The sequence below is a fragment of the Pyxicephalus adspersus genome, chromosome 9, assembly GCF_032062135.1.
Source record: "Pyxicephalus adspersus chromosome 9, UCB_Pads_2.0, whole genome shotgun sequence".
NCBI lineage: Eukaryota > Metazoa > Chordata > Amphibia > Anura > Pyxicephalidae > Pyxicephalus > Pyxicephalus adspersus.
This window is the reverse complement of record NC_092866.1, coordinates 35,118,424-35,143,772: the sequence shown is the minus strand read 5'-3', so window position 1 is coordinate 35,143,772 and position 25,349 is coordinate 35,118,424. Positions and strand designations below refer to the sequence as shown.

Genomic DNA, 25,349 nt, shown 5'->3' with positions numbered 1-25,349 from the left:
TTGAAATATGTGTTTCTATTGATGAATAATCTCCTAAAAGAACTTCCTAAAATAGTCGTTTCTGGATCATTGACCCAAAGCACCTAAAGTTGTAGTGCATTTCCTGATCTGCAAATTTATTTCAGATAAAAAACTGAAACCAGAGACAGCAAGGCACCGAGCATGGCCATTTGTAGATCGACAATAGAAACCTTCACATTTTCCAACACATAATCACTTTAAACCTTTCCTGGGTGAAATACAGAAATTGCCACTATAGCTATGTACACACATTAGATGATTAGATGTCTTGGGTGAGAACCTGACATGTGTACAGAGGATGACAATTGTCATTTATGGATCTGTCCTGACCTATCCATGAAGGACCGCAATAGAAGTGAAGGGAGAAGGGCACAGTGCTTGTTTATTCATTTGTCAGTCGGTGCTACTATAGTGTGATTCCTACCATCAATTTTTGTTCCTACCTCACATTCTATTTATAGGCTACTACTCCAGAAACTTCTTTGTTTACCTTAGTAACCATTATAACATCATAGCAACCGCCCCTATTAAAAAAAACAACCTCACCTTCTATTTCATGAAGATTCCCATTTAAAAAAAAATAACTCGCCTTCTATTTCATTAAAATTCCCATTAAGATTAGCCATTGAAACCAGTAGAAACAAGCATACCCTTACAAAAAATGTTGTTAGCAGAGTTTTATACTGGAGTGGTGCAAAGTGAAGAAAACATTGTGACGATATCTCCTTCAACATGGTCTCTTAGTTGAGGAAAATTCTTGCCGCAAGTGCGATGGCCCAGTGATGTTGACGAACAAGAAGGTTCGTAGACATATTGTGCCGGTATGGAGGTGCAAAAGAAAGGGTTGCCAGTCCGTTCAATCAGTAAGAAAGGGGGACAAATTCTTCCATTACACTGATTTGAACAGAAGACTCCACTGTAATTTGAAGCTCTGTGAAATGTTAGAGCTAGTTTACCTCTGGAGCCAATGGAAGAAGTGCCAAAGCTTACTGGTAGATCCACAAATACTGTGATTGACTGGTTCAATTACTGTCGGGAAGTCTGCTCTGAAATGGTATCTGTCACTAGAAGAGGAAAGCTGAATGGTACACCATTCACTATAGACACACTATAGTAGGAATCACACTATAGAAGAACACTATAGTGGTAGGAATCACTTTATAGTAGCACCTGTCAGTCCTATGTCCCTGGAAATGATCAGTGAGTGTGTGTGTATGCAGATCTAATTCTGAAAATGCTATTAGTCTGACTTTCATGTTGACGGGTTTGTCAGTGGGTTTGGTTTATTAGAGTATGCTGTTTACTTAGCAAAGTGAGTTAACCCCCAGCAAGAGATAATTATTTATATTTCCCCTAAGAGGTAATGCCTTCAAATTTAGTTATTTTTGGGACTCTTTAACCTCCCCAGCGGTTCATTTCTTTCCGGTTTTATATGTCTAAAAGCGGTACATTGTTTTTCATGAAAATTTATTTTACAGTATAATATAATAGTATGAGTATAATAAAGTTTGAAACACAAAATCATGTAAAAATAATAAATTGAATAAATTAAAAAATCTTTATATTTAAAAAAAAAAAAATATTTTTTTTTATACATATTATACTCATACTTATATATATACTATTAAATAAATCTTCTTAAAAACAATGTACTGCTTTTACACATATAAATCCAATGTATTGCATTCAATACAGTTATTTTGTATTGAATGCAATACAAACGGATTTTGAATTTTCCACCCCGTCCCGCCGGCAACGTACACACGCACCGACGTCACCGGGAACTCCCCAGTGACTCATCGGATGCAGAAGCCGGCTGGAGGAAGAGAGAAGAAGACGGAGATCGTGGCGATGGACAACGCGGGACGCCAGCGGATCAGGTAAGGCTCTATTTACTATTACCTCCCATAGGATTACCTACCCCGAGTGTGACTCGGGGTTAAAGCTTTTAGCAACTTTTTTCTACCCCGAGTCACATTCGGGGTTACCGCTAGGGGGGTTTAATGTAAATATACAAAATTAAAGGTTTTCCTAAATAATGTTTTCCCTAGAAAAAGCTAATACAGTGGTACCACGGTATAAGTCTGCTTTAGAATACGTCCAACTTGGTATAAGTCCTGTTTGGACATGAAAAATTTTGCTTGGTATACATTTGCTTGGTATACAACCTTTTTGCTAGAACTTGTAGGGGTCAAAATGAGTCAAAACACGTCTTTATGTCTCTCAAGACAAAGCCACGACTGGCCATGAGCATCAGTACGCCAGTTGCTACCATTCAGTAAACAACCCAGGCTATATATCTCTGTGAATTACAATATATCTCCTCCTCCTCTCTTCTCAGCACCATCCTAGTAGGTACTCGACTCTTCTCAGCAAGGTAAAGTGTGGTTAAATTTTCATTTTTTTCATCTAATTGCTTTTGTATTCATGTATTTTAGTATTAAGCAGTGTTTAAATTATTTCATACAGCCCCATCAATGTATATTATGCCAAAAACAATAGGATTTTTTTTCATGGGAACGGATTAAGGACTTATACCAAGGTACCACTGTACTAAAATTCTAAACCAAAAATCAAAATGAAATGAATTCACCAGCAGATGGCAAGATGTCCTTACTTTTCTGTAACTCAATGTGAACTACCACAGGGCTGCCCCTAGCCACTCCTCCCTTGCCTATCTCCGCCTACCTGTGGGAACATAAAAAGTATTCGGACACTTGAGAAAAGAAAGGGAGAGGAACGTGCGGACCGGTAAGAGTTGAGGTGGTGTCTGTTGGTGGCTGTGGGGGTCTTTTTGGAAATGAGTGGCATGCTCCTTCATGTTCTAGCCGAGGAAAAGTGTTTGTGTGGCTGCTGCCATGTACTGCCTACTTACATGTATCATGGCTCTGTTACTGACTTGTAGCATTGCTCTGTCACTGACTTGTAGCATTGCTCAGTTACCGACATGTAGCATTGCTTTGTTACCGACATGTAGCATTGCTCTGTTACTGACCTTGCAGCATTGCTGTGTTACTGACTTGTAGCATTGCTCTGTTACTGACTTGTAGTATTGCTCTGTTACTGACTTGTAGCAATGCTCTGTTACTGACTTGTAGCATCGTTCTGTTACAGACTTGTAGCATCGCTCTGTTACTGACTTGTAACATCGCTCTGTTACTGACTTGTAAGATCACTCTGTTACTGACTTGTAGCATCGCTCTGTTACTGACTTGTAGCATCACTCTGTTACTGACTTGTAGCATTGCTCTGTTACTGATGTGTAGCATTGCTCTGTTACTGACTTGTAGCATTGCTCTGTCACTGACATGTAGCATCGCTCTGTTGCTGACTTGTAGCATGGCCCTGTCACTGACTTGTAGCATGCTGGGTTAAGAGTTGAGGTGGTGTCTGTTGGTGGCTGTGGAGGTCTTTTTGGAAATGAGTGGCATGCTCCTTCATGTCCTAGCCGAGGAAAAGTGTTTGTGTGGCTGCTGCCATGTACTGCCTACTTACATGTAGCATGGCTCTGTCCCCGACATGTAGCATGGCTCTATCACCGACATGTAACATGGCTCTGTCACCGACATGTAGCAATGCTCTGTTACTGCTGCTGGTCTGTACAGGGCAATGCTACAAGTCAGTCATGTTACTGACATGTAGCATTGCTCTTTTACTGACACGTAGTATGGCTCTGTTACTGACACATAGCATGGCTCTGTTACTGACATGTAGCATGGCTCTGTTACTGACACGTAGCATGGCTCTGTTACTGCTGCAGGTCTGTAACAGAGCAATGCTACAAGCCAGTCATGTTACTGACACGTAGCATGGCTCTGTTACTGACACGTAGCATGGCTCTGTTACTTCTGCAGGTCTGTAACAGAGCAATGCTACAAGTCAGTAACAGAGCAATGCTACAAGTCAGTCATGTTACAGACCGCAGCATGGCTCTGTTACAGACCTGCAGCTTGGCTCTGTTACTGACTCAGCATTGCTGGTTTAATGACTTTTATTATTAATAAACTGGGGAACGCATTGTTTGTTGAGTTAGATGTTACACTTGTTTTTTTTTACTGACTTTTGGGTAGTGAATCCAGAAATGACCCCAGTTTTTAGCTATCACATCCAGTTTTTATGATACAGGGTACCCTCCATTTTTCTTTACACATACAAATTTTACATACAATGAAAAAATAATGAAATAATATTTGGAATGTACTGTTTATTTAAATTTCTTTTGGTAACAAAGGATCTATTGTTACTATATGACCTTATTTTTACAGTAAAACATTTGAAAATTAATCAGGTAAGCGGTTTAGGTAACAATTTACACTTATAGCTTTTCCTGAAGTGTTCAGTGTTAGGACAATATCGCCAGATGATCCAACAATTATTATTGTTCAATTATTTATCCAACAATTATATGCTTGTATGTTTCCAAGAAAGTCCTTGACAATGGCTTTCAATGATAACCAAGCATTCTTTTCTACTTCTGACATTGTCCTGAAGAAATGTTCATCTTTGATGAGCTGTTGAACCTGTGGACCATCAAACACACCGGACTTTATTTTTTCAAATGACAGGTTAGGAAATGCCAAAATGAGGTACTTGAAACCGTCTCCTTCAGTTGGCAAACTTAAAGTGCTTCATCAGACCCAGTTTCATGTGCAGAGGTGGGAATATAATATTCTTTCTATCAACGAGTGGCTCATGTAGAATGTTTGGATCACCTAGTTTTAGGGCAGATCTTGGAGGCCAATTCCTTTCCACCCAATGCCTCTCACAAGCTCTGCTGTCCCACATGCACAGATAACAGGGATACTTGGTGTATACGCGTTGCTAACCAAGAAGGAAGCATACCATTTTAAGGTCAACACAGATGACCCAATTGTGTTGGTGATATTGCAACAACTCAATGACTCTCTTTATGTTTGCTTATTCTTCAAAAAGAGAAATTGAATGGCCAATTGGGACTGACTCAAATATATTGCCACTGTGAAAGAGGACACACTTTAAGCTCCGCTTTGAGCTATCGATGAATAGTCGCCCTTCAGTTGAGTTATAGATTGGAATTTCCAATTCCTCCATTAAACCAGGTATGTTATGGCAATACACAAAGCCACTGTCCAGTCTAAAGTACTTCAGAAATGGTAGCATTGCTTTATATTTGTGATCATTTTGCAGGAAGTATTCATTGTATGTTCTTTTACTCACACTGGGTACCTCCAGGATTTCCCGGCTCTGTAAAGTTCCTCTATTTACTAAGGTACTTAGTTGCACCAGAACTAACATTTATATAGTTTCTAATGTCATTCTTTCCATTCCCGGAGTATGTAAACATTATTCTGCTCCATTAGCAGTTTATAACTAATTTTTTCTTTCCCCAAAACATTGAGGCTAAAAAGCTCTGTTACTTGTTTGCAAATGTTGACTTTTTCAGAAGTCAGCAAATACCTCATCACTATCCAATGTTGGTGATGGGATGTACAGTAGAGCTCTGCAGAGGAAACAAGTGATGAGAAACTTCCTGTGCTGGCTTTGTTCAGAAGTCAGCAGCCGGCCATAGTGTTGTCCATTGGCCAAAAATTAGACATCTCAGATCCAGATACAGATGTTTACCTGCTGGCCCTGCGATCAAACTTGTAAAACAGACTTTCTATATCTTTTTACATTGGGGAATCCTTAAAATAACTTTTGGGTCATCAGATAACCCCCAATATAATTACAATTTCCTCATTGTTCACGGAACCTCTAGCAACCTGGTGGAGAAACACGGATCTAAAGAAACTCTTTAAATAATTTTCAAGTCTTGGGGAACCCCTGCTGGAAGTAATTAATTTGGGATCAGTGGGGAATATTTCCCTACAAAGGTAATTAGAGCATCATTCTTACAAATGACTAAAATATAATTGGTGTCATGTGGGTGGCACTGCCTGGTTGCCTCGGATGTAGAATTAGGCTGGCACCATCTGATGGAAGGTCATCCAGCCATAGCTTGAGGAACTAAAAACCTCTGGAGGAACCCTGGTTGAGAACATCTGGTCTAGCTTGTCACAGGAAGGTATTCTTAGGACACATTCCCACAATTGAAGTAATGCACATGCTTACACGCAGAAATTGGTGTGTTACCACAACGGACAGCAACACATCACATATACTGGTGTGTTGCTTTGACATTCATTTAAATGGTATCTTCCAACACACTTTCCTGATTTTCCTGTTTATGGTAAGTTGGGATGCCAACAAAAGTGTGCATGCTTTCACACAATTTGGATACTGTTTATTAAAAGGCTATTGCACCTTGAGATGTTTTTTTTGTCTAGAGCACATTTATTAATCTTTTCAGGTCTTCCAGGTCCTCTGCTAAAACAAGTTAATTTGGGGTCTGTCATAGGAAGGTCGTCCTGCAATTGTAAACTAACTGGGATCTGGGGGACAGACTTAATGTTTTTGTTTACTGATTTTACATTGAGGAGTTGTTTGTGTGCTGAATAGTTTACATCTGGTAGCAGTTTGCGTAAACTTTAGAAAAGGAAAGGGTTGTTGTGAGCCATTCTATGTTGGACATATGTAACCCAGAGAAAACAGCTGGTGCTGCCAATTTAAGAATTGCGTGCAACTGCTACCGGACAGCATAAGGGAAATACTTTTTTTATTATTATCACAGAATTATACTTTTCACCATGATTTAAAAGTGTTTTAGTAGACAGTTGCAAATTGTTCTCTTTTATGTATAGAAGTTTTTCAGGTGTTCCTCTCGTTTTGTACTGATATAATACAGGGCATCAGAAAGAAGGTTGTGCCAGGTCCCATGTGGTGCACAAATTGTTTGAGTACAAAATTCTCATTAAGGTATGTGCCCATCCACAGCTACCTGGTGGCCATAGACAATGAAAGATGTGCAGGCCTCTGTATACCTAAATATGAACATTGCAATTCTCATTGGGATACAATTTTGTTAGCCTGTGGAGCGGAGGCACATTGAAGATATATCTGGCACCTATCTATTAGGTGTAAAGGTTGTTTACCCTATTTGATTATTGGTCCCCAATATGCAGATCTGGTGGCAGTGTCCATGGATGCCCCATTAACTTTAAGTTATCACTTAATCCCCAAATATTGATGAATTGAGGTCCTCAGTGACCCTTATTAAAGATGATCACCTCGTTGGCAGGCATATTTTTGGTCTAATTGTGCACAGAGCTTATACCTATTAGTTGGTTGATTTTATGAAAAAAAATAAGCTGCAGAATTGTGTCTATAGTAACTAGAATCTGTTTCTTAGTTTTAATAGGTGTTTGAGAATGAAAAGTATTACCTTCTTTATGGTAGTTCATGGCAGCCCTCTTTTCTTCCCAGTTCCTGTTTATATAAATTACTATATCTTGTGAAAATAATTACCAATTGTATGTAGAGTGACTATCCATGACCCTACGCACAATAGATAGTGAACGATTGTCGCCCAAATTGATCTGCTAGGACGGTCATTCGTTTCCAGCGACATAGCTTGCTCATCTGCATCGTTGGTGTAAGGAACTTACCTTTCCAGTGAGCCAGCGGCGTCCCTGGGGATCACAGCCGCAGAGGGAGACGCTGCTGCAGCAGGCAGCATGGCCGAGGCTGCTGCCCTGCTCGCAGCGTGTCTCTCCCTGCAGGCAGAGGAATCCGTACAAAAATGGCCAGATGACATCCCCAGCATCCCTATGGACGCAAACAGAGAAAGTCTTGTTCTCAGCACTCCTGTGGATGTGCAAAGTAAGGCACGTCCCAGGGGTGCTGTGGGAAGAGGTGGGTGTGCTACCACGCGTGCCTCTTGCACCCCCCGGGGGTGAGGCACTCGGCTGCCTCGCCGCTGGGCAGGACATAGCTAGTTTGAGTTCCCTGCGGCCGATCGGCCACAGGGGATTCAGTTATCCTCCAATCAAATGGCGCCAGTTGGCGCAAGGTCATTGGGCAGTTTGGCCATTTAAGGAGAACCTGTCTTGAACACCATTGCCCGCTATAGGCCTGTGAGTACAGTGTGCTTGGATGCGTTCTCTGTGGTGGTTCATATTAACGTGTTGTGCCGTTACCAATAGCAACCCAGTCTGATACCTGATTTCTGCCTTATCTCCGCCTGCCCTGACCTTGGATTGTTTGTGACTACTTTTGCCTGCTGCCTGCCCTGACCTCGGATTGTTCCTGACCTGCCTTTGCCTTACCCTTCTGTACCATGCTTATCGGACTGATCATCTGTGATTAATTCTTGCCTTGTTTTATGACTACAAATAAAGCTTGACAAAAAGATTCTTGGAGTTGGCTGTGGTTTGTGTGCCCAGGCACATTACAGTTGGCCTGTAGTTGTGCACTTTTTTTGTTAAAGATTATCAATCGATCGTTTGTTAATCGTTTGTTTCCAACAACAATAACTGAACGCGTGTATGTACCAACCAACGCCAAAACACCTCTGAATGTGGGTCATCTCTTACATAGGACAGTTCTGACTTCCTTTGTTACGTGGGACCTTCTCAAGCTGTTCCTACTCCCCCTTTTCTTTGGACTTTCCAACCCTTTGTTTGTCATTTATTGTCCCTCCCATTTTTAACTTCAACATATTCAGTGTCTTTCACACAAAAAATCTCAGTCAGTTTCGTCAACAAAAGTGGCCACACCAAAATTCCTTCTTGAAGGTTGAATAAGGAACTGCGAGAATCTCAACATTCTTTCCCGGATGCTGCTCTCAAATCATATGCAGCAACAGCTGAGGGCTAATTTTACAGAATGATAAAGAAAAAGAATAGAAGAGAGAGCGGTTTTATTGCCAAAAATTGTGATAAATATTTATTTGCAAATAGCAGTTGCATACAATATAACGTTATTAATTCATAATTGTGAATAATTGTTATTAAATTATAACATGTTATTTTGTATGCAACTATTTGCAAATTAAATATTTATCACAATTTTAGGACATTAAACCCCTCTGTCTTCTTTTCTTTTTCTTTATCATTTTGTACTATTACTCGGGATTGGCCCAGTCTATCACTAAGAAATTATTGTTAGCAAATACCTCTCCATTCCTATGCAACTTGTTCTTTTAGAGACTGACTTTATTAAGGTCAACATAGGGAGCCCCTGAAATGTTGAATAGGAAAATGATGCCATGTCTTGCCTTTGGCAGAAAAAAAATTGTTGACCTTGTTTGTAATAGCCCGATTGTTACTTTTTTAGACCCATTGACTAGCTGCATCCAGGGAATTGTCCAGAATAGGTGTATTCCTTCACTGTTCTCCCTCAATGTAACAAGCAAGACATTAACCTTATCATGATGTAGCAGCACGGTGGCTCAGAGGTAAGTGCACTGGCCTTTACAGCACCAGGTCCCAGCTCTAAATCTCGGCCAGGACACTATCTTCATAAAGTGAGTCCCCTTGAGGGACAGCTAGTGCACTGGCCCTTGCAGCACTAGGTACCAGCTTCAAATCTCGGCCAGGACACTATCTGCATGTAGTGAGCCCTTTGAGGGACAGCTAGTGACATGACTATGCACTTTGTACAGCGCTGAGTAATATGGTGGCACTGTGTAAATACTGTGTAAAATAAAAAAAGTGTAAATATTATAAATACTGTGTAATAATAATAATAATAATGATGGGCTCTTTGATGTCTTTGTGGTTGAGGTGATTCTGGTCAATGTTTTTTTTTCTTTTCTCCAATGCTACAGGGTGTTTTAGAACAGTCTGACACCTGTCTGTCTCTTGCAGCTTGACAGTTTCAGTCAGTTCAGGAGGTATTCTCGGAACTAAGCTGAACTAAACTCAAAATGTAAAAATATGCAACTGGGCAGGTCCTTTATTGCAAAAGGACAGGAGAGGTCTGCAATAAAATAAATTTATCTGCCTGATTGCAATTTTGTAATTTTGCTAACCTATCCTCACTCTGGCACAGATGCCACTATTTTCACCCGATCTTCTTCCATAAGACAGGTGTTTGGCCATCTTGATTGGCTGGGCTGAGATGACGTAACCGGAAGTTCATTCAGTCGCGACAGCTGCAGCAATCGCTCAGCATTTTGAAACAGTGATCAGGCAGCCAAGTACATTTTATTGCAGAAGGGACCTTGTCTGTGCCTTGCTATTTGTTTTTTTTTGTTTTTTGTAACTTACTACCAATTTTTAGCTTAGCTGAGCGGCATTATTGGGCAGGGTCTACACGGACGTTTTTAAAAAGGCATGTAAACGTTCCTACTGCATTTATATGCGCTAGGGAAAACGTCTGTGTAGACTAAGCCTTAATTGAAAGCCAGGAACAGTCTCCTTAATTCCTTTTAGGCTTTGCTACAGCATAAAAAAAATTTACATTTGTAACTACAAATGTAATTTACCCCTTTGGGTTTAGCTACAAATCTCTAGATTTAGCTACAAAATACTGAGGAAGAGAATAAATTGCTTGTTACAAATTGAATTTGCCTTTACGGGCCTACACCAACCTCAACTTCCATCTGCTTTGCTTTGGTAAGATGTCATCCTTCTACATCCTAAATCTTGCAAATAAATGCTCCTGCACAGAACTAGATCTTCTTGCAAGATTTAGGATCCCTGGATTAGTTTGAAAAAAAACCTTTACTTTCTTTCTAGTGAAACTTTTAACAGAAATAAAAGGAGGAGAAATCTCTCCTAGTCCTATTCACACAGGCATACAGTATAAGAATCTGGTGATACGATATGTGTCATAATACAGGGGTTATGATGCAGGTTATATTACAATACTTTAAGCATGGTTATGTATTTCCATTTTTTTAAACTGATTTTTAAAAACTGTCATAGTTTGTCAAGAACACTACACTACTACTTTCCACCATATGTTCAAAATCTTAGTGAAACCTCCTTTTTTTATTCATTCAGAAAAACAGATCACCTGTCTGAAGCATTCAACATCCAGTTTCATCCCTTGCATTTCCTGAAAGTCATCCCAATGTCCCTCCAACCCCACCCCAAAAGTACCAATAATATAATTCATATATGCCTGGCCAGCCCAGTACATACATGTCTGTAAGACTGGTGAAGATATACTATTATGGGAGAACATGGGTGATCCAGAAAACCTGGAATAAATTTCCTGAAAGCAAATGCCTTTATTCCTGAACCAGATCCATTCCAAGTTTGCCGGTAACCCAAGTTTTCCCTTAATAGTCTGTTTGGTATTATTGCTTCTTGTTCGCAAAGGTTGGTAATCAACCAGAGGGTAGGTTGAGTCACCACAGTCAAGGTGATTATTGGTTTGTCAAGAGACTGGGCACCTTACTTTCTTGTTCTAACAACAGCAAGCCAATGGGAACCTTAACCCTATACCTAGCTTAACATTGGTTATATCACAGCCCTGCAGGATACTTAACAACCTGTCAAGGTTTACTATTTGCTTCCACTAAAGAGTACACATTTTTTTAGGCTCATCTTTCAATAACAGAAATCTAATTCCAGTGAACCTTAAAGTGAACCTTTGTGCAATTTAAACCAGTACAACAGTTTTTTGATTTTGTTAAGTACATTTCTGTGTATACATTATTTACTTTTTACAGTACCTTGGGAAAAACTGCTGTTCACATAGTGACTTTAAATCTTGAAGTCAAACTTAGGCTCACCCCCTCCTCTCTGTGGCCTAGGAGTGAGACACAAAAAAAGGAAGTTATATGCCAACTCTGCTTTGGAAAGTCACTGTTTGCAAAACACAGTACCTTGGGATAAAGAATTCTGAGTACAATCTGTACAGAAAGTGTTAAGCTACGTACACAAGTCAGATTTTTATCGCCCGATAATCGGCATCGGCCAATTATCGGGCGAAAATCTGCCATGTGTACAGTCGGTGTCGTCCATCGTCCGGACGACCGACCTGCCGGATCCACGGACGATCGTAATGAAAGTGAAGGGGAGAGCGCGCAGCAGGGTGCCGCTCCGTCGCTCTCCCCCTCCCCTCTCCATAGAGCATGAACGGTGCTGTATGTACAGCACCGTTCATGCATCGTGCACTCCCTTGTCGTTGGAAAGGATCGTGAAAGATCCTTTCCAACGACAAAAATTGGCAGTGTGTACGCAGCTTAAGTGCTTGCAGACACCTGTTGGGGGGGAAGGGGTACTTTTTTTATTAATACTTGCAGGTTTTACACAAACAATCATTGCAGCAAAGATCTGATCCTGAGAACATCTTTTCAGTCACTATCCTGGTAATTGTATATCAGGCAAATTTCCTTTGCAGACAGTAAAGGATTACTTGCAATAACACAGCTTTTTGTGTTCTTAGGGGTTAGTGTGTTTCTTCAGAGTTTGAAAGCCATCATGATCACACAGGGTAGTTTATAAAAGGTGAATATTCTCCTGCCTGTTGATTTGCAGGGAATTTTCTGCATTTGCAGCAGTGATGACGTGTATTTGCTTAGTAAGCAGACAGCAAAAGCAAATTAAAAAACATTTTTTATGCCATTTAATCAAGGCTTTGACACTTGAAGGACATTTGTTGTAAGGATTATCACTATATTCTGTGAGACAGTCAGTTGTGAAATATTTTATTGTCATGCAACAAATGAATTGCATGTATGCTTACTTTTTATTGTTTGCGTATGCATTTTCCAGCACTCTATGGCTATGTACACTTGTGCAATAATTATCGCTGGAAATGAACGATTAATGACCAATCATCCGCTAATCGTTAACAAAAAAAGCACAATGACGCAGATGTACGCCGATGAACGAAGGTGAGCGATCGTTCACTATCTATTGTGTGCATGGTCGTTCATTGATCATGGATGGTTCTGCGGTACACTTTCTCCTGTACATGTGACTCCCTGCATGGTTCAAACAATCATATCTGGTGTGTGTACATTATTGGTGGATTATATTCAAACGATCTTATCATTTCAACATGTACAGAATTGTGCACAATATGATCGTTCAAAATAATCCTGCATAATCGTTAATCAGTCGTTAATTGTTTGTTTTCTAACGTCAGTTATTGGATGTGTGTACGTACCCTTAAACTCCGTACAGATGCTCAGTGTAGTTGTAAACATTCTGAAACAAACATAATAAAACAAATCATCTCTGTACCTTTTTGTTCTATAGAGAGGTGAGAGGGAAGACAAGCAGGAGATGCCAGTGCGTCTTTTCCATTAGTACATTTTCAGATGTCATTAGTGGTCAGTTGTTAAATGATCCAACACCTGTATGGAAGATACAATTTTTTACTGAGATAATCTAATTATTGCCTCAGGGAACCAAAATCTACTGTCTATAAAAAAATAATAATAGCATTTATCCTTGCATTTATCCTTATGCATTTGATATTTGACGTGACTAAAATAAGTTTTGAAATCTAGTATTGATATTAATGATGGATTTGTACATTATTTCTCTAAGCTCCCTAGTATTTTCTCCTTTACTATTTGTTTGTATTCTGTCAGTTCTTTGTTCAGGGCTGATCCTGTACAGGAACTTGGCTCTCAAATACAGTAATACACAATCTCAGCTGTATGCCCTGGGCTGCACCAGGCTGTATGCACCTGCATACATTTTCTCTTGTGATGGTGCTTTTCTATGTGTTTACATGTTTAGGCACCAGTCTTTCCACCTACCTGGATTCCTAACAGCTGATATTCCTGCCTGCATCTCTAGAGCTGCCATCCCTGGCAAGACAGTTGAGGACATTCAGTGTGCCTGTGGGAACCTCAAAATTTTCTATTCCCGCTGGTTCTGAGCCAACCCCCATTTAGGCAGAGATCTGAAGCGGAGGAAAAGGAGGGGGAGAAAAGATTGGAAGGGCAGATACTGATGCTATGTGATAATAGTATAATCTGCCTTTGAGTGTAGTCTGAGTTCATTTAGTTAATAAACAAAAAGATGTTCTAGTTTAAAATAATAATCTGATTATTTCTAGTTATGTCTTTATTTCTTTCTTCTGATAGAAAAAAATGTTGCATTTAGTAAAAGAACAGTTTTTTTACTTTGTAAGCTGGCCATATACCTAAGAGTAAAGTTGGACATGCATGCATGACCTGGCCACCTGTTAGCTTGTCTGTTAGCTGTTTTATAAAATTGAACACTTAGATCTTTTAGGATCTCCCTTTCCTATGTAACTTGCCAAATGTGTAGTTCTCTACAGTCAATCTTCTGATTAATTTTCATTTTTACTGTACATCCATAGAGGTGACAAACATATCCTGATTCACCAGCTTAGTTTCATATGTCATATGTCACCTCTCTGTTTCCAGTCTTCTTACTGGAGAATAAATATATCCCCATGTCTGTCAAGTGCACAAGAAGTACTGTAGATGAGTGACTTTATTGGCTTGTAGAGGTGCGTGTAGCATGGGAATGGTTGGCCAAAGTCAAATACATTTTTCCTCCTGAGCCTCAAATACAATCAGATAGGCCCTTAATCAACTTTCGACAGTTATAACTAGTAGTAGTTAGTTACATTCAACTGGACTTTTCTTGTAATGTTGAATATGTTTAGAAACTTTGCAAATCATTTAATTAGTTCTACCAGTGAAGAAAGAAGAAGCATTTTTATCAACAGAGCACAAACACCCTAATCCAATCACAATATGTCATATGTTGATTGTCCAAGACCAGAAATTGTGTGAACATTTTGAAACGTGTGAAATTTGGTAAACAAAGGTTTTCTAGTTACAAAATTCCATCCTTGGTGTCAAAAAGTCTGTAAAGGTGTTAAACATTTGGATTATATAGAACAGAGTTGTTTAACTAATGTCACACTTACTTGTTTTGGACATTCAGTATTTGAAATGTCAGCTTCTATGAGTGGATTAGGGTGTTTGTGTTGCATGGATATACTGTAAATGCTGGAGTATTTTCCTACACTGGTAAAACTGATGAAGTGACTGGGAAAGAAGTTGGATTTTTTTCAATGTTACAAGAACAAGTCAAGCTGAATTTGACTAACTTTTACTAGCTATGCAGTATAAATGAGAACCTTGATAATGTTCTACTGCGGCATACTTCTTATTAGTTATAAAACACATTCTGCCTTTTTAGCAATCTACTGGAGCTAGAACTAGCTCCTGTGAAGGTTTTTTCACATCTTCACATGTAGCTCCTATTGTAAAGAAGCCGTCTTCTTCGAGGTTAAAGCAGTTGTAAACCTAAATATACATTTTAACCCATCATGTGATCATATAAATGATGAAAAATATTCTGCAAAGTGCAAACTTTCAAATTGCTTAAGTTGTTTATGTTGAACAATTGCTACACATTACCACTGCTGGAGGCAAAGTGGTTCCAGATTGACACGTTCTGTCACACCTGCAAGCCTACAGCAGGAAGAAATTGTGAAAACACAGAAGATGTAAAATGTTGGCCTTTTCTATTGGCAAATTCCTAGTAACTTTTAAAAAGATTATTTGGTATTATGAGAACTAGGATCCTTGAAGAAATTGTTGTCAATCAAGGCATAAGATCTGTCCCACAGTTGTTGCTGCCAGTGATGTGGGTAGCTCGGAAAGTCAAGTCTTTTAGTTGAAGACTATCAGAAGACTGGGAGCATGTATGCTGCAGTGGCAATGCTACAGAGGCTGCAACAGCCTGAAAAGTTTTGCCACCAGGAAGTAAAAATGTCTGACAGGGTCAACATATAATTGATTCACCTGTCCACCACCACTGATTGATTAACTGATTGATTAACTCTGCACTACTTTGATGATTCTTGTATATTGTCTGCAGATGTGTAAAATACTGGAGAACATGCAACAACAAGGAAATATATGAAGGAAAGGAAATATGAGAGAGCAACAGAAAAATTCAAATAATTAGAGGCAGCAGTGGATATATGTATGTAACAAGAAAGTGGGCAGCAGTGACAGCCTATACAAAAAATATCTGTGACCCAAAGTTTAATAATCAGTGCCCTCTTCTATGAAGCACACATCTCTATGGTTGCTATGTCAGGAATAACATGACAAAGAGCTTTATTTGATCAGAATATGCAGTAACAGGTGAAAAAGCAGCAGTGACTGGTCTTTATTACAAGAAGCTTTTGCACAAATGCAAAGTTTCACACTGGATTACTGCATAGAAATGCTTAAAGCACACCTAGAGTCAACTAAATTTACTCATGCATCTAATATTTAGACAAAATTTGAGTTCAGCTATTTTTTATAAAAAGATGAAATTTGCAAAAGACCAAGCCCTCTTTACTTGGTGACTGATGGCCATAGGTGCAGCAGTGTGTCACATGTTCCTTAAACCTTGAAGTAAAGGGACACATGGGACCTACTACCAAAAAGCATTTTTTAGTCACAATAGTTGCTTCAGACACCCATTTAAGTTTTTTAAATTCTCTCGTAAGATCTACTTTTATACTAACTTGAAAAGGAGATTGTTTGTGGTCCTGGTGGTAAGACAATGGACACAATTCACAAAGCTCTACTGCATTACCAAAGCAAAATGTAAAAAAACAACAATTTATCAAATACTTATTTAATGTCAAGTCTCAAAGGTTGTATAACACATAAGTAACTCGAATAACAATTCATGAACTCAAAATGCCATTTAATAGATAAATTATTATTATTACTAATAAACAGGATTTATAAAGCGCCAACATATTACACAGAGCTGTACATTAAATAGGGGACTGACTTCTGAGACAAATAATTTGTAAATGTTTATTTCCAAAGCATGTATGTATTACAAGTGATATGTTCGGTATTTTACTTTCAGCCTGGAGCATTTTTTCATACATTTTAACATAACATAAAAAAACAAACATATATATTGAATACATTACTGAATTAAATAGTCATTTTTATAATTGTCCAAGTTCAGTTCACATACCTTAAATGTTGACATTGGATAAGCACTGATTTTTACTTTTTGTGTACAAATATATCATAATACTTTACAAATTTACAACTTTTACAAAAAGTTATGACAAGATATCTTGCAACTGTTGTATAACATGATTCAGTTGATAAGTGTTCCATAACAGCATGCTTATCTGTTAGTGAAAGTAAAACCCATGAAGATGTAAAGATCCAGTGTTCATTCTGTGTTGATTTCTACTCTCTTCACAGGTGTCACATGGACAAGAAGCCTGAACCTGAAAACAGAATTTCAGGGCATGCCAATGGAAGAGCAAATAACCAGAGGTCATGGCTGATTAGTCAGGTGCAAACTGACAAGTACAACTGTTCAAGGACCAAGTGAAGTTTTCAGTCAAAAAATAAAAACTATGGAGCAACCAGATCGGATCCCCGTGGAGGAAACCCTACATAGGTTAACAGTATTCCTTTGTGAGACAGAAAAAGAGAAAGGAACCCAGGAAAGGAACATAACACTTCAGCCAAAATATCATGACAAAGAGAACAGGAACTCTGTAGAGAAAGACAGCTCAATTAATATTTTGTCAGAAGAAGAAAAAAAGAATAAATCAGTGAGGCAGTCAGACAGATCAGTCTCCAGCACTTCTACCTGTTCATCTGTTATCTACTCCTCACCAGAGAGTGACCAGGTCTTCAGTGAAGAGGAGGACGTCCAGTCCAAACGAAAAACTCTTCGAAAGGTGAGGGACTTTGGGATCAATGGTTGGGAAAACCATTTCTGTAGGTTAGGTTGCACCAAAGGGGCTAATATAATATAGAGAAGAAAGAAAATGTCTGCTACCTCTAGCAACAGGTTAGCTTTTAGCTGCCAAATTTCTTGTACTGGTTAGGAAAATTACAGAGAAGACATTATTGCTTGCTAAGGCTGCCTGGAAATCCTTCAGTTTAATATGAATCAACCCCACTAAGAGGTGTTTTCAGTAGCTGAAGTGCTGAGTACCACAAAGCATATGCAGTGAGGCCTTGTTTTCTGTGGGCGAAGGTACAAATCGGGCCTGCTGGGTTGACAAGACAGACAAAGTAGTGGAAAAATCTGAGAGGGGGGGGAGGGACATGCTGCTGTGGAGAGAAAAAAAAAATAGGTTAGGCATCTATATGCAGCCATTGTTTTGGCATCTTTCTTGAAATTACCCTGCTTAAACTTATGGATCTGTTAAGCCAGGAGTAGGAAGGACAGTTTGTCATTTTCTGCTGGCAGAGGGAAGAAAAGATTCATATATCCAAACATGATACACTGTGTAGGATGGGATATATAATCTGATTTTGTACAGAATGTTGGGGCTGGAGATACACCTTTGCACAACTTGCATTACACATTTGCACAACTTGCATTACACTATTTATTGTAGAAAAGCACAGGCAAGTTTTGATGATTTCAATTTTATTATTTTAAACCTTTTTCATAAGTTACTAATATTAACATGCAGATCACTGTACTTTAGCTATTCACTCCACTTAGGAGAAGATTGGGCAGCGTAGTAGTAAACTCACCAAATTGCACTGGATACCTTGTTAGCCTGGAAGTCAGACAAAACAGTGCCATAGAATCTCTTACAACAAATATATACAAAAACTAAAAGTACTATATGTCAAAGTAATGCTCAGGCACATTTAACATTTTAGATGTCCCCTATACCATGGGAAATATTCAACTTGCTTGAGTTCAGGTCAGCTTTATTATGATTGCAGGATTCCCACATTAGGCATAAATTAACAGCTGTCTACATTTTCCCACCTCTGGACCAACAGGGTTACAGATAAAATGGGTAGAACCTCAACCCTAGGCAGCATACACAAGTTCAACAACTGTTGTTGGAAAGGATCTTTCACAATCCTTTCCATCGACAGATAGATGCATAAACAAGAGGCCCCCTGGTACTCTCTCTCCCCTTCACTTGTATTACGATCATTCATCATTGATGGATCCGCCAGGGTGTTAGAGGAGCGCTGTACAAACGTCAGATTTTCGTCCTATACTATCCCTGCCCTGAGGATAGTGAAGAGTTTTCTGTAGACAATATCCCCAGTTTCTTTCAATATTTTACTACCTCATTATAAGCAACAAGTTTGGTATGTTACACAGTATGTAAAATTAAAGTGAAGTTTTTGGAATGTATTTTGTTAAATTGCGTTGTAGCCATATGCATCATAGATGTGTGATCTCTGTGTAGGGCAGGGCACAGTGCCAAACTGTCATTATTAGCTCAATACTTGCTGTTACCAAATTCAGGAATTCCCCATGATTTAAAATTTTAAATTTTTAGTTCAGGAATGCCCCATGATTTGGAAAATGAAATAAAAGTTGGAAGATTACAGCTCAAATGTCACAGATCCACCACTGAGACTCTTGAGTCCAACACATCTAAGATTCTCTATTTCCTGATCCCCTACTGCAGTGACTTAAGGTCTGGTGGATTGAACCACAAAGTGCTTAGGACAATCAGGAAAGCAGCACTTCTGGAAGTGTCAATTTGTGTCATTATATCTCATTGTCAATTTCATGGTCCCCCACTGGTCTTCATTAATTACGTAGAGTCTGTGTGTTCTCTTTCAATAGATAAAAAACAGGAGTAGTGAGTACTTTTGATGTTTCTTTCAGGGTATGTGTTGCATTTTTCGGTATGGTTTAGGAGCTGTTTGTGTAATCGATTAATTAGAAAAAGTTTATGTATCAAACAGACATGATGACAGTTTGGTTGTATGCTATCAGCACCTCCCAGCAATGGGCCTGATTTACTAAAGTTTTCCAAAGCTGGAGAGGATACACTATCATCAGTGAAGCTGGGTGATCCAGTAAATCAGGAATGGATCTGGTTCAGGATTGAAAACATTTGCCAACAAAAAGCAAATTACTTTTAAGAAATCCATTCCAGGACTGCTGGATCACCCAGATTCACTGATGAAAGGGTACTCTCTTCAGACTCGGCTAGCTTTAATAAATCAGGCCTATTGTGTTTCTCTTCAATATTCAAGATCTTCAGTTTAATTGCCAACTTAACAAATCTTTATGCTTAGACCATAAACATACATAACTAAAGTTACGTACACACGTCCAATGGTTCTCGCCCGATAATTGGCTCAGGGCCGATATCGGATGAGGATCTGACGTGTGTACAGCGCCCGTCCTGGCGGACCCAAGGAGGATTGACGAAGAACGATCCTAATGCAAGGGAAGGGGGAGAGCGCGCAGCAGGGTGCCACTCTGTCGTTCTCCCCCTTCACTCTGCATAAAACAGAACGGTGCTGTATGTACAGCACTAGTTTATGCATTATGCAGTCCTAAGTCGTTGGATAGGATTGTGAAAGATCCTTTCCAACAACTATAATTGCACATGTGTATGCAGCTTTATGGTTTCAATGGATGCAGGAGAATTTTAGAACGAATTTAGAAGACTATAGTAAGATTAAAGAATTATTTTATGTATGTTTACCCTTCCCAACCAAAAATTAGGGCTCAACTCAGACCTTAATACACCTTAAAAAATGTTGCCGAATTTTTAAGCTAATGTGAAGATATTTGACCAATGTCTTCATGAGGAAACCTATTAGATACATAGTTTTTATAGGAAAAATACATCTTGCAGCAGAGATAATGGATGTTTATAGAGTGACATGATTTTCAACAGGGGTACACAAGTCTATAGAAAAACGCTCATCTAAACAGGTTACAGTAGAGGAACCAAGAGTATCAACAGAAGTGCATAGGTCTCAGCTAAGGAACATTGGTGGGGAGGATGGGAAAAATTCAGACTCCTCCATCTTCCAGTGGGTTTTAAAGGAGTCTGTTTTACATTCAAAGCAGAAAGCCGCTATTTATTCGTCTTCTTTATATTGTACTGTATAAAGGGCAAACATATTACACAGAAACGATGACAGAGAAGGAGATGACCCATCCAAAATAAACTTTTTAAAACTAGGTTGCTAAATAATCCTTCTCTGTTTATATATTTTGTAAAACTTTAAGTGCATTGCCACAGTATTAGTAGCTGTAGAATGTTGTGTCTTCAATCCACTGGCAAATACAAAAACCAAAAGGCATTTGGATAAGGGGAATTTTAGGACATCGACAACATAGAATTCATATAGTAAAATCACTGGCAAATGTAGTTAACCTATTTTAAAGTGTTGGAAAATGGTCACTTCTATTAATTTTTGCACATCCCCTTCCATTTAACGATTAGAAGGCTGGGAGCTCCTCTAGGTTAGTAATACCACCAGATGACCACTTTCTTGCAGTGTTAATTTTACAAGAGTTTATCCTGAATTTGGAATGTCATTTATTTTTCCATCCCTTTCAGATTACAGTGAGATCTAAATCAGTTAGCTAACCTCCTGGGCTAGGAAAATTTCTTTAGCAGGCAGCTTTACCTTTTATGGGATTTTTAAATAAATAGGATGAAGCTGATATTTATGCAGATAGTTCAGAAACATGAGATTTAATTGCACATCTGGCGTGGGTGGGATATCTTCTGGGTTTTTTTAAGATTAATGTATGCCAACTATGTGATGAAAAACACCTGACAATATATGTCTTGCTAGGTTTCTTATGCAATACGGAATTAGTGATACTCTTTTGCCTACCTGAATAAATTTCAGTTGTAGGTTGACTAGACTCTAGACTACATTGCTTTCTGAAGCCTAGGCACTGCAAGAACAAAACTGAAATGCCAATAAATGTGTAAAATATATCTCACTGTAACATTGTGCAACATCCGATGTTACTGATTTATATCTGTTTTATTTATTCTCTTTTAGCAGGTCTTGCCAACAAGATAGCTGTTATATTGTTTATTCTTGTATACATATTATTGATTTGTTCTTCACAGACTCCAGGTAATTTTATTTTTATATTTTAGTATAGCACTTGTACATAAAGTTATTTCCCTGTGAGGCAACAGGCGATCCTCATTTCACTGGTGCTTCCTTGTAAATTTATAGATTAAACCACAGCACAGTTGCCACTCTTGCTGTGGCAGCCCATGCCTTTAAGAGCCGAATTCGCCTCCCATCCCTTTCCTTAGACATTTTAGGGCTGCCTTGAGACTCACATTGCACCACATTGCTTGTTTTCATACCATCCAAAAGTTCAGCTTTAAAAGACAAAAGAAACAGATTTCATAGTTTCATAGTATTGTCACGTATACACATCCGTAGCTCTAAAAATGGACTATTATAGAAGTAAGAGGTTTTGTTCTAAAAGGTGGAACTTTTCAAAGGTGGGCTATATATTTAGTCAGGTAAAGACCCCAACACTGCAGATTGAATAATAAAAGTTAGTTTGGTAGGTCAAAGTTGAAATTGGGAGTGAATTCTCTTTCACGGCCTTGTTTGGCTATGCATGGAAAAAAATAGACAAGCATTTTAAGTGGATTAGGATGTTCAGTGATTAGATAAAAAAGGTTTGCCTCATCTCTCATTGAAGTTCTTTAGATATGTGCATTGCATTTTGGCTAAAGCTATGAAAGCTTAATAAACAATCCAATCTCTAAAGGGTCCTTCTTTCATTTAATGTACATGTGTGCCCTTATCTAAATAAAGTTTTTATCCTCCTCACAATTTATTTCTGCCCTGATGATAACAATATAGTGTGATTATCCAAACATTAGTACTGCAAACAAATACACTTTTTTCTTCTACAATTGGTGTACCAGTCACCTGTTGTTTTTTGCACTCCATACCAGTGTTCTCCCCAGTCTATTTTAACCACCCAGCTGGTTTTTGATGGTTACTGAAAAGTTGGGTCACAATAAATGGGAACTGGATAGTTTGAGCTTAATACTAAGGGGGGTGGGCATTAAAAAGTTAGAACAAAGTATAGGGGGAGAGACAATAGAATGAATGCTCTACACACACAGTTTTATAAAGAGTGAAGGAGGAAGGATGAGCAGAAGGATATGACAGTGGTGAGCCCTGCTCGGTCAAGGCCATGTCTGGGGATCAGTGTACATGTGCTAGATTTTCACCCGAGGTGATAAAACCTATAACATAAATTGTGATAGGGTTCACATATAGCATATGTACGAAGCTAAGTCTGCATTCTAACTATTCCAATTAGATAACCTAATTTCAGTTTATAGAACCACATTTGGCAATCCTTTGTGTTCAAAATACAGGTGTATTTGAAAATATGTTGCGTTTCCCTACATGCACAAAACACAAGTTTGATTAAGCAATAAATCAAACGATAAAGCATCCACAGCATGACTAGTTTGTCTTAAAATCGAGGTAATTGCTTTTAGAAGAAATATATTAGGGAGCAGCAAAATATGTTAGCAGTTAGTGACTGTTACTGCACATATCTGTCGTATTTTGCTGAGCAGCTTCCAACACAGACAAATGTATGCTGTTTTGGAGTTACTGAAAATTTTACCTGTGCCTTCTTCTGTCCACTTTCAGACAAACTATAGCCGTTTTAGGGTTTGTTTTTTAGCCATTTATGTAGACGTAGAATATAGGAATAAAATTTGTGTTCATGTCCTAAATGCCTTTCCTTGTATAATTTGTAATTATGTATGTAAAAAGGGACAGCAATATGTTTGTACTTCCTGCATAGTTGTAATCCATGATCATTATACAGTAATTCAAAGACGAACCTGCTAACAAAGAGAAATACACAATATTACAAAAGTGTGCGATCTACTGGTTTCATTATTTTCTGAGCCCCTGGCTTGAGACAAGTATGCAAATCAGGGATTCTGTATTTATTTGTTGGATGCTTGTTCTGTATCAGTGACTTAGAAAATATTATAACCCTAAAACAACTAGGTAACAACCATTTTCAGAAGGGGATCAGCAATAGTAGCCTTGGCATTTGTTTCAGTGCAGGTTTTATTAAAAACAGAAAAAAATTATTTCCTCAGTTCTCCAAATTGTACTAGTTTTAATCAATAAATTATTTTTTGAGAAGGAAGCGGCTTGATATATCCAGCACATAAAAACAAACATAACACACTAAATATAATAAAAAATATATTTTTTAATCCTTATATTTTTCAAATCAGCTATCCCTAAAGCCCTACCTTCTGTCTTGCTTAGTTGGGCGGGCCCCTATTCTGTACTAAAATTACTTACCCTATTTGCAGTGTACACCAAAATCGTGTATGCATTGGAACCTGCAGCAAGTCAGGTTTATCCCACCCTAATTCTTGGCTGATGGACCCTCCTGCATTAGAACTGTTTTTTTTTTCTTTAAGATATATTCAAATATGTGAGCACTGTCTTGGATCTGTTGAATATGTTTCTGGCACCCAAAAACTTGGATTGTTTTGTTCTACAAATACCCACCCAGCTTCCTAGAGAACTGACTCACCTCTTTGTCAGCAGTGTGTTACTGCCAGTTATTACTGTTATGGCTATTCTCACTGACCAAGAAAGATATATTCTGTTGGAATGGGTGGGACAGCACCTCTGACTAGAAAGCTTGGCTGGGTATGCAGAGCACAGAGCAGATGCTAGGCAGCATGCAGACATATAGAGTAGCCTGTTAAACGATATAGATGTGTTTTTTGCCACCCCCTACCTCTTCACCTCTACAGGTTCTCTTTAAAGTATATTTAACCCCTTACCTTCAAATCTACTTCAAACACCGTATTCTTAAACCTGAACCCTAATCTAAGCGAAACTAAACCCTAAACCTATACCTTAACCCAATGCCTGTACCAAAACCCTTAACCTTGCAACAACTTTTAAACTCGACATACCCCTAAAATAATCACATAAAGTATAAACCAAATCCAGTCCTATATCAATTCAACTTAAACCTTTCCTACTGCACCTCAATGCAACCTTCAACTTAACCCCATAATAGTGATGTCATATTATAATCTTACGTTACTAAGACTCTAAAAGAGTCAGTCACGTAGTTAATTATTTAATGAGCTAAAAGAATATGTACATGTAATATATTTACCCATGCAAAACTCATATGATGTCAAACTGCAGTTTTCCTCCACTCTTTCATCCCTTCATATCTACACCTACTGTATGCCGAAATTGGACCACAATTCCAGTCAAGGGAGGTCTTAACAGCAATTACTTAAGGCTGCAGCAGTAAACAAGATATTTAAAATAAAAAAGTAGTTTATTGTAGATGTCCTCTTTAACTGCAAAGGCCAAATAAGATTGGGTATTCTTCAGCCAGATATCTTTGAACACTCAGACTACATGTTACTTTTGGGCAGAAAAATGCCTGTTAGGAAGCACTTCCAAATGCTGAATCTGGTTCATCTTTTTGATGCCAAGTTAATGACTGAAGATACAGCAGTTGGTGAGAAATTCTGGCTTCTGAGACTTTTCCAATATTAACTCTGTACAGTAGTGTGCTAGGTAGTTTTTTGGGTACAGATGTTCAAATGTTGCTAAAGTCAGGAACACCAGCAGATGGGACAAGCTGCTTTCTTGGCCTGGTGCATGGATGCTGAAATTACAGCCAGCTCACGCTCTCACTTTACTTCATTTAGACACTTAAGAAAATGTG

The 25,349-nt window shown here is 38.6% G+C and overlaps 1 protein-coding gene across 3 annotated transcripts in view; it reads left to right on the top strand.

Moving 5' to 3' along the window:
* Positions 1-2,694: 2,694 nt before the first annotated feature.
* The window catches only part of LOC140337631 (inositol-trisphosphate 3-kinase B-like), a 71,384-nt gene continuing 48,729 nt past the window's right edge, over positions 2,695-25,349 (top strand). For 2 of the 3 annotated variants that reach the window (XM_072421386.1, XM_072421384.1), the window contains exons 1-2: positions 2,695-2,772; positions 17,066-17,553. In XM_072421386.1, the coding sequence (XP_072277487.1) occupies positions 17,224-17,553 (330 nt within the window). In that variant the 5' untranslated portion in view covers positions 2,695-2,772; positions 17,066-17,223. Of the gene's footprint in view, positions 2,773-4,972; positions 5,100-17,065; positions 17,554-25,349 lie in introns of those variants that run through there. The other variant, XM_072421385.1, reaches the window with a different exon arrangement.